Source organism: Asparagus officinalis, chromosome 2 (assembly GCF_001876935.1).
Source record: "Asparagus officinalis chromosome 2, Aspof.V1, whole genome shotgun sequence".
Classification (NCBI taxonomy): Eukaryota; Viridiplantae; Streptophyta; class Magnoliopsida; order Asparagales; family Asparagaceae; genus Asparagus; species Asparagus officinalis.
In genome coordinates, this window is record NC_033795.1 from 1,601,388 (window position 1) to 1,618,098 (window position 16,711).

General features: G+C 41.6%; 2 protein-coding genes across 8 annotated transcripts in view; both read right to left on the reverse strand.

Moving 5' to 3' along the window:
* The window catches only part of LOC109829849 (ribosomal RNA large subunit methyltransferase E), an 11,433-nt gene extending 2,932 nt beyond the window's left edge, over positions 1-8,501 (reverse strand). For 3 of the 7 annotated variants that reach the window (XM_020396905.1, XM_020396909.1, XM_020396908.1), the window contains exons 1-2: positions 8,460-8,478; positions 8,286-8,372 (exon numbers count right to left, since the gene is read on the reverse strand). In XM_020396905.1, the coding sequence (XP_020252494.1) occupies positions 8,286-8,310 (25 nt within the window). In that variant the 5' untranslated portion in view covers positions 8,311-8,372; positions 8,460-8,478. The other 4 variants (XM_020396904.1, XM_020396910.1, XM_020396907.1 and 1 more) reach the window with 3 other exon arrangements.
* LOC109829851 (probable rRNA-processing protein EBP2 homolog) lies at positions 11,101-16,348 on the reverse strand. Its single transcript, XM_020396911.1, has 2 exons — positions 16,211-16,348; positions 11,101-12,187 (listed from the first exon to the last, which is right to left on the reverse strand). Exon 2 carries the CDS (start codon positions 12,178-12,180, stop codon positions 11,314-11,316), a length of 867 nt encoding a protein of 288 aa, XP_020252500.1. The 5' UTR covers positions 12,181-12,187; positions 16,211-16,348; the 3' UTR covers positions 11,101-11,313.

Genomic DNA, 16,711 nt, shown 5'->3' on the forward strand with positions numbered 1-16,711 from the left:
ACATCGAGCTCGTCGGAGCTCCTCGCCGGCGCTCCTCATCGGAAATGAGGTTTGATCTTCACCCTCATTCTAACAATCTCCCACTTGGAGATCAAACCGCCGTCAATCAGGCTATCTCATCAAGCTCCTCTCCTGTGTGGCTCCGCCCTCATCATCTATGCATGAAGGCCAACTGAAGTTGCGCACAACTCCAGTTTCTGAACTGTCACCGTCTTTGTTAACATGTCTGCTGGATTCTTACTTCCTGGAATCTTTTCCAGTTTCAACACGTCATCTTCCAACAGGGATCTGATGAAGTGGTACCGAAGCGCAATATGCTTCGTTCTAGAATGAAATGCTGAATTTTTCGCCAAGTGTATCGCACTCTGGCTATCACTGTGCAAAACATTCTTCTCCTGTTTGAATCCCAGCTCTGTCAACAAACCTTGAAGCCATATCATCTCTTTACTGGCTTCAGTCACTGCAACATACTCAGCTTCTGTAGTGGATAGGGTAACGATCTTCTGTACCTGTGACATCCAACTAACAGCTGTAGTTCCAACGGTGAATACATAGCCGGTGGTGCTTCTTCGGTGATCAACTTCGCCGCCGAAGTCTGCATCTACGTACCCTTGCACTTCTACCTCTCCCTTACCAAAGTGCAAACACTTCTGTGTGGTGCCTCGTAGATATCTCAGAATCCACTTGACCGCTTCCCAATGAGCTTTTCCTGGATTCGACATAAACCGGCTGACCACTCCCACTGTATGGCCAATGTCTGGTCTCGTACAGACCATAGCGTACATCAAGCTTCCGATAGCTGAGGCGTAAGGTACCTGAGCCATACTCTCTTTCTCTTCTTCTGACTGAGGAGACTGATCCTTCGATAAGCGAAAATGACTGGCCAAGGGTGTGCTCACAGGCTTGGCGTCGCCCATGTTGAATCTCTGCAAAACACGGTTGATGTACTCCGTCTGAGATAACTGCAAGAGACCTCTCTTCTTATCTCTCGTGATTTGCATTCCAAGGATCTTCTTCGCTGGACCCAAGTCCTTCATGTCAAACTCCTTTGACAGCTGCTGCTTCAAACTCTTGATATCCTCCATATCTGCTCCTGCAACCAACATATCATCAACATACAGCAGTAGGATGATATAGCTGGACTGATATCTTTTGAAGTAGCAACAGTGGTCGGCGTTGCACTTCTGGAAACCTTCCTTGTGCATGAAGCCGTCAAACTTCTTGTACCACTGTCTTGGGGCTTGTTTCAGGCCATACAAGCTCTTCTTGAGTCTGCACACCAGGTTCTTTTTCTTCTTTTCTTCTGAGAAACCTTCTGGCTGGTGCATGTATATCTCCTCTTCTAGATCTCCGTGAAGAAACGCCGTCTTCACGTCTAACTGCTCGAGATGAAGATCTTCAATTGCTACAATACTCATCACGGTCCTGATAGTATTTAGCTTCACCACGGGAGCGAAAATATCGGTGTAGTCAATTCCTTCCTTCTGCTGGAAACCTTTGACAACTAGCCGGGCTTTATATCTTCTGGAACCATCCTGCTCCTCTTTCACCCGGTACACCCATTTGTTGTGGAGTGCCTTCTTACCCGTGGGCAACTCAGCTAGTTCCCACGTCTGGTTTGATATGAGAGACTTCATCTCATCTTTCATTGCAAGCTCCCACTTGCTCGCATCTCCACACTGACAAGCTTCATCAAAGCTTTCAGGCTCCCCACCATCTGTCAACAACAGATAGTTCATGTATCTCCTGTTGGGTACAGGAGGACGAGAAGATCTTCTTAATATCGGAGCTGGTGCGTCGGGCTCCTGCGCACCATCTTGTCCAACAGGCTCTTCTTGCTGAGGACCCTCTGCATTGGGTTCTTCCGAGAGGTTACTCGGGACATCATCTGCATCTACAAATATTGACTCGCTCTCTGAGTCATCTGTCTTGTGCATGTCCTTGTACATCACCTTCTCGTTGAATATCACATCTCTGCTCCGGATCACCTTCTTGTTTTCGTTGTCCCAAATGCGGTAGCCGAACTCATCTTCACCATAGCCGATGAAAGTGCATTTCTTTGACTTGGGATCAAGCTTATTCCTGCCTTGATCACTAATATGCACGTAAGCTACACAACCGAAAACTTTAAGATGTGAGAGTTTTACCTCCTTTCCGCACCATACCTCTTCTGGTATTCTGTGCTCCAATGGAACCGATGGACCTCGGTTGATCAAGTAAGCTGCTGTGTTGACCGCTTCTGCCCAGAACTGCTTCGGTAGGCCTGACTGTACCCGAATGCTTCTGGCTCTCTCTGTCAACGTTCGGTTCATCCGCTCAGCTACACCATTTTGCTGAGGCGTGCCGGGCACGGTTCTCTCCATTCTGATCCCGTGCTCATAGCAGAACTTCTTGAATCCGGTGTCTTCATATTCACCGCCATTGTCGGTCCTGAGCTTCTTTATTCTCAGACCGGTCTCATTCTCGACCATAGCTTTCCATCTCCTGAAAGCTTCAAATACTTCTGACTTATGCTTCAGAAAGTAGACCCACACTTTCTGAGAGTGATCATCGATAAAAGTCACGAAGTAGTGTTTCCCACCAATCGACGCAGTGGTGGTTGGTCCCCAAACATCTGAGTGAACGGGCTCTAGCTTCTGCTTCCTGGGGGTTCTGCCACTTGTCTGAAAGCTGACTCTCTTCTGCTTTCCAAGTATACATTCTTCACACATATCCATCTCCACTGACTGCAGTCCTGGGAGTTTTCCCTTTGTGTGCATGATTTTCATCCCCTTTTCACTCATATGACCGAGTCTCTGGTGCCACAGCTTTGAAGTCTCATTGCTTGCTGCAACTGAGATCGAACAATGTGCACCTGCTGTCATATACAGGGTACCAGTCTTCTTGCCTCCGGTAATTGTCATTGCGCCCTTTGAGATCTTCCAATCATCTCCATGGAAGGTTGTGGTGTATCCTTCGCCAGCCAACTGGCCTACGGATATTAAATTCTTTCTCAGGTCGGGAATATGCCTGACATCCTTCAGCTCCCATACTGACCCGTTCAACTTAATTTTCACCACGCCTTTGCCCACTATAGCACACGGTTGATCATCACCAAGATATACGTATCCAAGTTTTCCGGGGGTATACTTCTCGAAGAATTCTTTCTGAGAGGTAGCATGGAACGACGCTCCTGAATCTAACACCCAAGATTCCTCCTTGCTCTCCAAAGAGCATATCAATGCGTCGTCTCCTCCTGAAGTGGAGGTGACATTCACCTCTGCCTTCGCTTCCTTCTCCTTCTGTGCGCTCTTGCACTGATTCTTGTAATGCCCGGTCTTTCCACAATTCCAACACTCGATAGCCTTCGAGCTGTTGCTTGGATTCCTTGATTTGGACCTCCTGTCCTTTGATCTACCTCTGTAGTTTGATTTTCCTCGTCCGTTTCCTCTGGTTGAATTTCTACCTCTTGACTCTGTATGCAATACTGAAGAGGTTGTAGCTTCACCCGTCTCTCTCCGTCGGATCTCCTCGCTGAGAACCAAATCACGAACGTCGCCGAACTTTAACTTTTTCTTTCCCGACGAGCTACTCACAGCTGTGACTGTAGCATTCCAACTCTCTGGTAGGGAAGACAAAAGTATCAACGCCCGAACTTCATCATCAAACTCAATCTCAACTGAACTCAATTGGGTTGTAACCGTATTAAGTTCATTGAGGTGTTGTGCTACTGACGCGCCTTCCGCCATTTTCAGATTGAATAACCACCGCATCAAATGAACTTTGTTCGCGGCTGATGGCTTCTCATACATGTTTGAGAGTGCTGCCATAAGACCTGCCGTGGTCTTCTCCTTCGCTATGTTGAACGCAACATTGCGAGTCAACGTCAATCTGATAACTCCGAGGGCTTGTCTATCTAGAAGGTTCCACTCTTCTTCCTTCATAGAATCCGACTTCTTCCCCAATAGTGGTTGATACAGATTTTTCTGATACAGATAATCCTCTATCTGCATTTTCCAGAATCCGAAATCTGTTCCATCAAATTTCTCAAGTCTCATTTTTGCCTCATCTGTGACTTCCTCTAGATCGTTTCACGCTCTGATACCAGATGTTGGGAATTTAACGCCGAAATCCCTAATGCAACGGAAACGCAGAATAGAAAAAGTACACCAAGTTTTAACGAGGTTCGGCAACTGCCTACGTCCTCGGGAGCCACACAGTTAATTTCTTATTAATCAAACAAGAAATTACAATTTAAGAGCAAATCCCTAAACTAAGATTTCTCAACTGAAACACTGTAGCTACAGTGTTAATAATTTAAAGGGAATAAACCCCTTTCAAATCTCATGAGAATAAATGAATAACCCCACAATAAATACCCTCTTTAATCCTCTTTAATGATCTCTCTCTCTCATCATCTATGCATGAAGGCCAACTGAAGTTGCGCACAACTCCAGTTTCTGAACTGTCACCGTCTTTGTTAACATGTCTGCTGGATTCTTACTTCCTGGAATCTTTTCTAGTTTTAACACGTCATCTTCCAGCAGGGATCTGATGAAGTGGTACCGAAGCGCAATATGCTTCGTTCTAGAATGAAATGCTGAATTCTTCGCCAAGTGTATCGCACTCTGGCTATCACTGTGCAAAACATTCTTCTCCTGTTTGAATCCCAGCTCTGGCTTCAGTCACTGCAACATACTCAGCTTCTGTAGTGGATAGGGTAACGATCTTCTGTACCTGTGACATCCAACTGACAGCTGTAGTTCCAACGGTGAATACATAGTCGGTGCTTCTTCTTCGGTGATCAACTTCGCCGCCGAAGTCTGCATCTACGTACCCTTGCACTTCTACCTCTCCCTTACCAAAGTGCAAACACTTCTGTGTGGTGCCTCGTAGATATCTCAGAATCCACTTGACCGCTTCCCAATGAGCTTTTCCTGGATTCGACATAAACCGACTGACCACTCCCACTACATGGCCAATGTCTGGTCTTGTACAGACCATTGCGTACATCAAGTTTCCGATAGCTGAGGCGTAAGGAACCTGAGCCATACTCTCTTTCTCTTCTTCTGACTGAGGAGACTGATCCTTCGATAGACGAAAGTGGCTGGCCAAGGGTGTGCTCACAGGCTTGGCGTTGCCCATGTTAAATCTCTGCAAAACACGGTTGATGTACTCCGTCTGAGATAACTGCAAGAGACCTCTCTTCTTATCTCTCGTGATTTGCATTCCAAGGATCTTCTTCGCTGGACCCAAGTCCTTCATGTCAAACTCCTTTGACAGCTGCTGCTTCAAACTCTTGATATCTTTCATATCTGCTCCTGCAACCAACATATCATCAACATACAGCAGTAGGATGATATAGCTGGACTGATATCTTTTGAAGTAGCAACAGTGGTCGGCGTTACACTTCTGGAAACCTTCCTTGTGCATGAAGCCGTCAAACTTCTTGTACCACTGCCTTGGGGCTTGTTTCAGGCCATACAAGCTCTTCTTGAGTCTGCACACCAGGTTCTTCTTCTTTTCTTCTGAGAAACCTTCTGGCTGGTGCATGTATATCTCCTCTTCTAGATCTCCGTGAAGAAACGCCGTCTTCACGTCTAACTGCTCGAGATGAAGATCTTCAATTGCTACAATACTCATCACGGTCCTGATAGTATTTAGCTTCACCACGGGAGCGAAAATATCGGTGTAGTCAATTCCTTCCTTCTGCTGGAAACCTTTGACAACCAATCGGGCTTTATATCTCCTGGAACCATCCTGCTCCTCTTTCACCCGGTACACCCATTTGTTGTGGAGTGCCTTCTTACCCGTGGGCAACTCAGCTAGTTCCCACGTCTGGTTTGATATGAGAGACTTCATCTCATCTTTCATTGCAAGCTCCCACTTGCTCGCATCTCCACACTGACAAGCTTCATCAAAGCTTTCAGGCTCCCCACCATCTGTCAACAACAGATAGTTCATGTATCTCCTGTTGGGTACAGGAGGACGAGAAGATCTTCTTAATATCGGAGCTGGTGCGTCGGGCTCCTGCGCACCATCTTGTCCAACAGGCTCTTCTTGCTGAGGACCCTCTGCATTGGGTTCTTCCGAGAGGTTACTCGGGACATCATCTGCATCTATAAATGTGGACTCGCTCTCTGAGTCATCTGTCTTGTGCATGTCCTTGTACATCACCTTCTCGTTGAATATCACATCTCTGCTCCTGATCACTTTCTTGTTTTCGTTGTCCCAAATGCGGTAGCCGAACTCATCTTCACCATAGCCGATAAAAGTGCATTTCTTTGATTTGGGATCAAGCTTATTCTTGCCTTGATCACTAATATGCACGTAAGCTACACAACCGAAAACTTTAAGATGTGAGAGTTTTACCTCCTTTCCGCACCATACCTCCTCTGGTATTCTGTGCTCCAATGGAACCGATGGACCTCGGTTGATTAAGTAAGCTGCTGTGTTGACCGCTTCTGCCCAGAACTGCTTCGGTAGGCCTGATTGTACTCGAATGCTTCTGGCTCTCTCTGTCAATGTTCGGTTCATCCGCTCAGCTACACCATTTTGCTGAGGCGTGTCGGCACGGTTCTCTCCATTCTGATCCTGTGCTCATAGCAGAACTTCTTGAATCCGGTGTCTTCATACTCACCGCCATTGTCGGTCCTGAGCTTCTTTATTCTCAGACCGGTCTCATTCTCGATCATAGCTTTCCATCTCCTGAAAGCCTCAAATACTTCTGACTTATGCTTCAGAAAGTAGACCCACACTTTCCGAGAGTGATCATCGATAAAAGTCACGAAGTAGTGTTTTCCACCAATGGATGCGGTGGTTGTTGGTCCCCATACATCTGAGTGAACGAGCTCTAGCTTCTGCTTCCTGGGGGTTCTGCCACTTGTCTGAAAGCTGACTCTCTTCTGCTTTCCAAGTATACATTCTTCACACATATCCATCTCCACTGACGCCTGCTGCAATTGAGATCGAACAACGTGCACCTGCTGTCATATATAGGATACCAGTCTTCCTGCCTCGGGCAATCGTCATTGCGCCCTTTGAGATCTTCCAATCATCTCCGTGGAAGGTCGTGGTATATCCTTCGCCAGCCAACTGGCCTACGGATATTAAGTTCTTTCTCAGGTCGGGAATATGCCTGACATCCTTCAGCTCCCATACTGACCCGTTCAACTTAATTTTCACCACGCCTTTGCCCACAATAGCACATGGTTGATCATCACCAAGATATACGTATCCAAGATTTCCGGGGGTATACTTCTCGAAGAATTCTTTCTGAGAGGTAGCATGGAACGACGCTCCTGAATCTAACACCCAAGATTCCTCCTTGTATACCTCTCGAAGAATTCTCTCTGAGAGGTAGCATGAAACGACGCTCCTGAATCTAACACCCAAGATTCCTCCTTGCTCTCCAAAGAGCATATCAATGCGTCGTCTCCTCCTGAGGTGGAGGTGACATTCACCTCTGCCTTCGCTTCTTTCTCCTTCTGTGCACTTTGCACTGATTCTTATAATGCCCGGTCTTTCCACAATTCCAACACTCGATAGCCTTCGAGCTGTTGCTTGGATTCCTTGATTTGGACCTCCTGTCCTTTGATCTACCTCTGAAGTTTGATTTGCTCCCCTCAAACAATTGAGAGCTGGAGTTAAATGACGAAAAGAAAATCGCTGCTGCGATTTGGGTCCGACGCCGCCGCTGAAGAAAGCCACGCGAGGGAGAGAGATCGGAGGAGAGAAGCCAAAATCGCTGCTGCGATTTTTGTGCCGCCGCCGGAAGAATAAAGTCGGAGGGGGGGTAAATCTTCGGCCTGAAAAACCCTAGGGCAGATGGAGGGGGTTTTATATATAGGCGGACGAGACAGGCTGGCGACAGCCTGTCGGAAGATGACAGGTTGGCGACAGCCTGTCGCCAGCCACGCGAGCATTCAGCTCGACGTGAGGGGTGCGTTCGTCGAGGGTTGCGTTCGTCGAGAGTTGCGTTCGTCGGGGTCGCGTTCGTCGAGGGTTGCGTTCGAGGACTGCGGGGCTCGAGCTCGCCTGGGGGGTTCGCCGTCGATTTCGCCAGCGTCATCTCCGAGCTCGTCGGAGCTCCTCGTCGCCGGCGGAGGTTCATCTCCGAGCTCGTCGGAGCTCCTCGTCGCCGGCGGAGGTTGGTTTCCACCCCCAATTCTAACACTATTTCCAGAGTTCTTAACCAAAGGAAGCAACTTTAGGGAAATTTCTTTTAGCTGCACCTTGAAATTAAATCCAATATAGCACAGTCGAGCAATTTCTCTAATTAAATAAATAAATAAACAAGTGAATACCTGAAGCCAAGCACCGGGAGCGCATCCAAGATCGAGAACCGAAGCGCCCGCACCAATCAATTTGAACTGTTTTTGCAACTGAAGAAGCTGCAAGAAGGGAAAAAAACAAAATTGAACATTAAAAAAATCCGGGAAAAAAAAAGAAATAACATCTTTCGATTTAAAAGCTGCGACCTTTAGAGATTGAACCGAAGAGGAACGAACCTTGAAAGCGGATCGAGCTCATTTCTTCTTTCCAGACGAGAAATCGAGAAAAACCCTAGCAGGAGGTTTTGGGTTATTTTGATCGGATCGGGATCCTCGGTGATGTAATCTTGACCGGAACCGTTCGTTCTCATTCCTGCCTTTTCCGCGTCGCCCACAAATCCCGATAGATAAGCTTATCACCCCTCATGTGACCCACAAACATAATTTCAAAAATAATGTATGAGGCACACCAGCCCACCACAACCCCAACCAGCAACTCACCCCTCTCATTGCTACAGTAAAACCGGGCCCCACAATGGGACTTTATATTTAAAATCCCATGTGGGGCTGGTTACTCGAGCAATAAGAGGGAAGTGTGGTGTTGATTGTGGTGGGTAGGTGTGGGTCCCCTAACACACTCATTCAACAAGCTTCTAAAAACTAAAACAAGTATTGAAGAGGGGTGGGTGGGTGCGTGGGTGGGGGGGTGGGGCGGAGGACGCCTAATGAGAGAAAAGTCTAGTAGGAACATGCTGTTTCTAATATCTATGTTAAAGGTAATGGTTGTATGGATTTTCTGTATTATTTCTGTTAGTTTACATTGATATTTTAACTGTTTGTAATGATTTAAAATTGATAGTGAGACATGTGTCCCGTCATCTTCTCTTGAAATGATATACTACATAATTGTATATTTATAAAATACAACATATATCCAGTTGCAAAGGTTAAAGACTTAAAGTTAATGACTGCATTCGATTTTTGAATCAAATTATACTGATTCCGTGGTTACTTTGTATTTATATTTTACATGTACTAATGATTTTCTTCGAGGTCACATAGACTGTGGTCAGATAATTATTTTCCCGTTTCCGCTTCTCTGAAATTAGTTCCTCGATGCCCACCCAAAATAAAAAAGGAAGAAGAAAAAAAAAATCTCTCAAGGTTAAATTCCAGCGTTTGGTTCAAGAACCCATTAGAGGAAAACAAAATACCAAAATGAGTCTGGACTCTTCTCGCAGGAGAGCAAGAAGCCCAAGCGTAGAGGCCATTGATTGCTGGAGAGGAGCGATATTTGTGGAGGAATCGAGTCATGGAGGTTATTTATATAACTTGAGTTGTTTAAAATTAGTATTTAAGTTTCATTTGTTATGAAAACTTGAAATATTTAATCTGAGAATTCTCCAGTAACGTTCACATGCTAATTTTATAACTTTCTAAACTATTAAATTTACTAAACTTACAGGTAAATCTATTCAAATTTTATGTTTCAAATAGAATCAAAATATGTTTAAATTAGAACATGGGTTGGATTAAAAGTAAATTTAACAAATATTAATAACTAAAAAGCTCTGAAATTAGTATGTGAATGTCATGCGGAAACTTTCATATGGAATTTTTTATATTTATATAACAGATGATGCTAAGGTGCTAATTTTAAATAAGTCAGTATATAACTGCTCCGAAAAACAACTGAGAGTAAATAAGTGCTAAATAAGTAAAACATAAGGTATTTTAGTACAATTTAGCCTTTGGAAAATATCAACTACTCCACTCAGTTCACCGGCAATTCATTTATCAGGCACCATTGAGGCCAAGCTGCTGTGCATGATTCATTCTTTTTTTTTTCCTTTTTCAATTTTTTCCCCAATCATTTTTTGTTATGCAAGTTCCAGGCCTCATCGTAGATTGAGAGCTTCGACTATCGGCGGCCCAACCTTTTATTTGATTGAATTGAAAGCTTTTTTTTTCCCCTCTCTCTATCCCCAGTATTCATGACTTACGGGAGGATTTTTGTCTGAACAATGGAATCTATTTAAAACATTTTATGGAAAAACACTAAATTTTCGTTGAGGATGGTCGACATTTTTCTCCATGGATTCACTAGAGTTCCATGGAATCAGACTGATCCTTGTTTTAAATTTTTAATAGTGGATCAACCAACCAAAAGCAAATCATTCCAATGTCCACCAGTTAACTGGTTTTTTTTTTTTTTTTTTTTTTTTTCTGCCAATGTCCACCAGTTAACTTGTTTTTTTTTTTTTTTTTTTTTTTGAGCTGCAGAAACACATGGACGTATCTGTGATTAGCATAAAAACATCGTCTCATGACTCAAAAATCTCAAGCACATTTGTTGGAAACTCACCTCAACCAGACTCAGCACGAATCTAGAGCAACGATAGGAAGACAGTACAAAGTTCAAATAAGCATAGAGACAATAAAGTTCAAGGTGTTCAAAGTCAAGAATATTGAAGAAATGTTGATTTGGTTCAATCGAAACCAAGGATCAATGCACATCAACGTAGAAGAAGAAGAAAAAACAGGGTTTTGAGAGGGGGGAAAACAAATATCTGATACCTTCATTACTGATACTTGCAGCTTGAAATCGTTAAAACCGCTGATACTCCTGATACCTTCATTACTGAAGGCAAGTTAAAGCGATGGACGACACCCAAGATCACAATAATAAAGGAAATCTCCATATTAAATGGGTGCGAGCAAACCATCATAAAGCTGGAAGATTGGTCCCTCAAAGCATCGAAATTTTAGTTCAGAAACCTGCAATTTGAGATGCTCACGATACTTAAAGAACAAGAGCGTGTACCTGACAACAAGCATACACACTACATAACAAACCCCTGCTTCAGCTTACTCAACTTTGCTCAGAGAACAATAAACAACAAGAGGATTCAACAGACAAACTTCATTACCAAAACAAAAGGTACAATAGCGAGAGCTTCAAATGAAAATCCCATTAGCAAAAACAAATGGAAAGCAAGACCACAACTAAAACTCCCACAAGATTTTCTGAATAAGACACAATGCAAAAACGATAAACAAATTATCGCTTTCTTCTCTTATTCCCTGGAAACTCACCTTTGTTAAAACCCCTCAAATCATTAGTAGTATCAGCAGTATTTTGCTTCTTCGTCCCCTTTCGACCACCATGACCAAACTTAGACTCCCTCTTCTCCCTCTTCTTGTTACTCCCGTGTCTACGAACTCCTCCAGACCGATCTCCGGGAGCAACCCCTGGCCTCCCCTTCTTCGATCCAAAATTTTTCTCACCATCCAAATCAAAATCCATTTCCTCGCCTTTTCCTTTAGCAAACCCACTCTGTTGCCTCTGCTTCCTCCATTTCTTAACAGACTCAATATCCTCTTTCTTGCGCTTAGTCCTCTCTTTGTTCTTCTGAGCTTGGACCTCTTTAGCAATCTTTTTGGACTCTCTCGCCTTCTTCCTCTCTTCTGCCTCCTCAATCTTCTTCTTCTCCTCTAAAAGTTTTCCTTTGATCTTTAACATGTGAGAATCTGGCTTGACCATCTCAGCGTAGTAATCTGGTGGCCTAAGAAATGGCAGTCCCATTGCCTGCAACTTCTCAAACGCTTGTCGAGTTCCATCTAGAGCTTGAGTGTAAAATGACATTTCACGTGCCAAGTCATCATTCACATCGATATCTGCAGGCAAATCATAGTCAACGGTGAGTCTATGGATCCAATCTGCATTCTCAGGCCAGGCTATGTCTTCAAGCTTTTCGAGAAGGCCTTCTTTGTTGTGGATGGCAGCTTTTGAAGGTTCAGTGAGAGGAACCTCTTCATCTTCGCTTTCGGATTCAGAATCCATCATCTCTTCATCAATGTCATCCATGGTATCTTCCATTGTTGCAGGCTCAGAAAATAAAAGCTGTGGTTTTTTCAGTGCACCCATTTTGAAACTGAAGAAGGCATGCAGAAATAAGAAAGATCAAGCTCATCAGTATGTGATTTTGAGAATACTAGTGTAACAGAACTAAGGAAATTTAAGGACCAAGAAAAGGGTATTACAAGAGGTAGAGTTCAAAAGACAGAGCGGAAAAGGGCCTTTACACTCCCTTCGCAATTCACATAATGGAAAGAGGAAGGGTGCAGATAAATGTCGACAATTTATATAAAACACAAGCTGCAAGAGCACAAAAATATATGGCTAACAGATCCAATTGAAAACCAAGTTACGTGATGCAATACATTTTCATAAATCCTTTCACATATTAGCCACAACAATTCATGTTAACACTAAACAAGATGTAAACTGAGAAGAAAATGAATCACATTAAGCTTAAAAGTTATTGCATGTCAATTCAAACGTTCACATGATTCATGTATTAGAAGGATCCCGACTACAAGAGGAAAAAAATAATAGCAAACAAATCATTAGGTGTTCAGTGATTATAAAGAAAACTTAGACGTCCTTCTATCTTATTCTAGTTCTCAAATGAAATAGATTTGCATCAATCTAACATATAGAGCAACTGGTTATATCTTAGTGAAACTTGTCCTATTTAATACTTTAGTGAAAATACCACTGATCTAACCATCTGAACCTAGGTAGCACGGATACAGACCCGGATATGGACACGGGACACGGCAAATTTGTGAAAGATACATGGAAGAGTATCTTAATTCCTTCAAAATCCCTCTTTTTCATCTTAAACCAACTTTCTTTTAATATGTTTTTACTCCAGAGAGCATTGTCTTGCTTATATGTTTCAGGTTGTAGGGTTTAGGGCTTTACATTTTTGGGCTCTAATCTTAAAAAATATTATGAGGAGGGCAGAGAGGCAAATTGATGGTGCGTAGTGTGAACATCTCAAGAGTTTCTCAATTCCCTCAAAACAAAAATATAAAGGAAAACCCACCAAGCTGGATTCATAATCTATTGTGAGAATTAAGAAAATGATAATTCTGGTCATTGTGTTTACAAAACACGTGTGGAGTATCTTAGTTCCTTCAAAATCCCTCATTTTATATCTTAAACCAACTTTGCCTTAATCTGGTTGGATTGTATAAGAGCTTCAGTTTTTGTTTTTGTTTTTGTTTTTGTTTTCACTTGTATTACCATTGTTCCAAACTTCCACGTGTATCAGATTTGACGAGGATCTATTTCTTTTTGTGAAATAAGATTGTAGGACGTCTAATTTTCTTTTAATCAACAGCCAACCAATTACTTTTTTCGTATTAGTTTCTCCTATTGTACTCGGGATACTTCTTATTACTGAATCATGTGAACGGTTGATACGCAATAACTTTTAAGCTTAACCACATCTGGTGTTCCTTTAAATATATGTTCTGCTTTCGTATTTGACATGCTCTGTAGATAAGATGCGAACCGACTTGTGAGAATCTTTTTTCCATTGCATATCTTGGTTTTCAAGCATTTTCATTGCTGATGTCTTTTTCTGCTCTTACAGCTTGTGTTTCTTGTTTAAATTATTGACGTTTTCTAATCCTCTTTCTTTTTTCTTTATGTGAATTGAACTAATCATTCTGTTACAGGAACCTTGAAACTTATAATACTCTTTTGCTCACCCCTTAGCTTCTCATGGTAGTTCTGTTCAAAGTTGTCGCTTCTTTTGTTAGTTCGGATGGTTAGATTGGTGGTATTTTTACTAAAGTATTAAATAGAAAGTTTCACTAAGATATAACCGGGGTGCTCTATGTAATAGATTCGATGGAGATCTATTTGATTTAAGAACTACAATAAGATAAAAGGACGTCTAAGTTTTCTTTATAATCATTGAACACTGATTTGTTTGCTATTATTATTTTTTATACAAAACTACAACAAAATATAATGGTTGCTAGAGAACCACCACAAAATTTTTAATTTTCATAAAACCACAATGAAAACATGCATCCTTAACAAAATGCCACCAAATCATAATTTCCATCTATATCATGTTAAATAAATGTTTGAAAAAGGTTATTTGAAACCCACTTCGAAACTCGCTTCACAACTTATCGAAGGGTAAATGCTTTGAAACTTAACAGTGAAGCTATTTATCACTTGAAGCTTACACCTCATAGCTTAAAGCATAATTAAAGTGTGCGCTTCGCGCTTCATAAAGCACTTCTATTTTAAAGCACAAGCTAAAGACTAGATAATAGGCATAATATTGACTAACATTAAATCTATATACTTTCAGTATGACTATGTGAGTGTAAATAAAATATGTATGTTATGCATGTAGCTTAGTTTATTATGATTTATTTCTGTATTTCACATATATAACTCTTATTTACTAATCAAGACATGAATGTATATATTTGTAATTACTACGCCACTATATATTATATGTTCATTAATTTTACAAATTTAAAATTAAAATATTTAAACTCATGAAGCTTACACTTCACGCTTTGAAGCTTATGCCTCGCTTCATCAAAGGGTCTAGCGCTTCGCCTTGCGTTTCTGCTGTTTTAAACATTGTGTTAAACAATATGCTAAATCCCTAAAATATCCTTATAGCAGGACCCACTAACCTATTATTTTATTTCCTCATACTAACAAGACACCTTATTTTCCTCTAAAACTTTATTAACTCCCTCAAAAAAGTTTTAATTCCCTCCATATACACCCACTCATCCCTCCAAAAATTTCTCATAATGGACATTTACGTCATTTGATACCTTTATTTAGCAAAATATAGGTGTAATTTTTGACTTGGTGGCACTCTCGAAAAAGATTCATATTTCCATGGCGGTTCCATGAAAACTAAAAATTTTGTGGTGGTTCCCCCAAAAAACCACTATAATTTGTAGTGGTTTCCTAAAAAAATATTTTAGCTCTTTATTATAACTCTTTAACTTCTTTGTTGAATTTTTAAAAAAATTCAGAGGCTTTTTTTAACTCCCCAACGACTAAGGAGTTTTCTCTAATTTTCAAAAGTTGGGGAGTCTTGTATAAGTCAAGCCAAACTCTAGGGGATTTGTCATCTGATTTTTTTTTTCCGTTATCGAAATCGCAACCAAAGAAATTCCTGTTAGAATTTGGGGGGAAAAACTCTAAAGTAATCCTAGCCAACAAGCAAGTCAACAGTTTCACAGCTCATTATAGACACAATTGCTAGTAAGTCTCGCCCCTTCTTCTTATCGATTGAATTTTTTATTTCTCATTAAATTCAAAGTTTTTTCTACATACAAATCAATAATGCATTTTATTTTGTACGTATGAAGAAATTCCATCATCTATAATGCATTGTGATCAGGTTGTTCTTAAAGTTTGAAATTTTGATTCCATATGCAAGCACATGAACTTCTTCATTGCCTTGCCATCGTCCTTCATGTTCACATTGTATTTGAAATTTCGAATTGCAAAGTAATTCATCTACACAGGGTCCAACAAGCAAACCTTATGAGTTATAAGCATAATCCCGCGTTCAGCCCGTTAAGCCAAATAGGCCTAAGAGCACAACCAGGTTGATATTTTGTGTACCATCAGACTAAATAGCACGTACAGTTGGCGGTAATGGATGGTCCTGTCTAAGTATCTCATCGGAGACACCAATTTACATACACAAATCGTCCAAGCGATCAGATGATCTAATAACACGAAACAGAATATTATACCCGTTCACCGGGATCCACTTGCTACCTAGATATATTCTACGTACAATCAGACGACAAGCAAGCAATAAAAGAGCCACCCCCAATTTGCCCTATAGCTTGTTTATTTTTTGAATTATTTAACTGTATTAATCGACAAAAAAAAACATGAATTAAATTCGTAGAAAATTGCACTCTGTAAAATACTAAGAAACAGCAAACTCTCTATAATTGTATTCCAATCTGTAAAATAAGAATCCTTTGGCGGCTTCGAGGTTCAATTTGCGTCTTGATTATATTTGTTTACCACCTCAATCTGACGGTGAAAAAATAAATAAAATAAAATAAAAACAGTGGGAAAAAAATGAAAATTTTACCTTGAAAAGAGAAGAGGAGGGCCGGAGAGGCGTCGGCGTGGCTACAGTGGTGGCCGAGGAGGAGGAGGCGCAGCGACCGGGATTTAGGGTTTTTCGGAAAGAGGCCGGGAGGCGCGGGGGGCGGGGATTGATTTGGGTTCGGGTTTTTAAGATGTTAGCGGGTCGGGTTTGGGTTTGTGGGTCGGGTTTTTAGTTGGACAGCTATTCTGAAAATGTCCACTCTTCAACCGGCATTTGTTCTGCTGAATTAATCGTTTATCATCTTCTAATTAATATGCTTCACTTACATTTTCCATAATGAATATCAACTCTAAATTATATTAATAAGAGGTTGAGTTGGACATCTATATATAATACTCGAAAAACTAAGTAAATCTACTAAATTTATCAAACTTCAAATCAAGATTTCACGTACTTCTATCCTGATGATCGTTAAACGCATGTTTGGTTCTAGATTCTCATAACCTCTAGAAGCAAACAGGAAAATCTTTATTTTTGAGC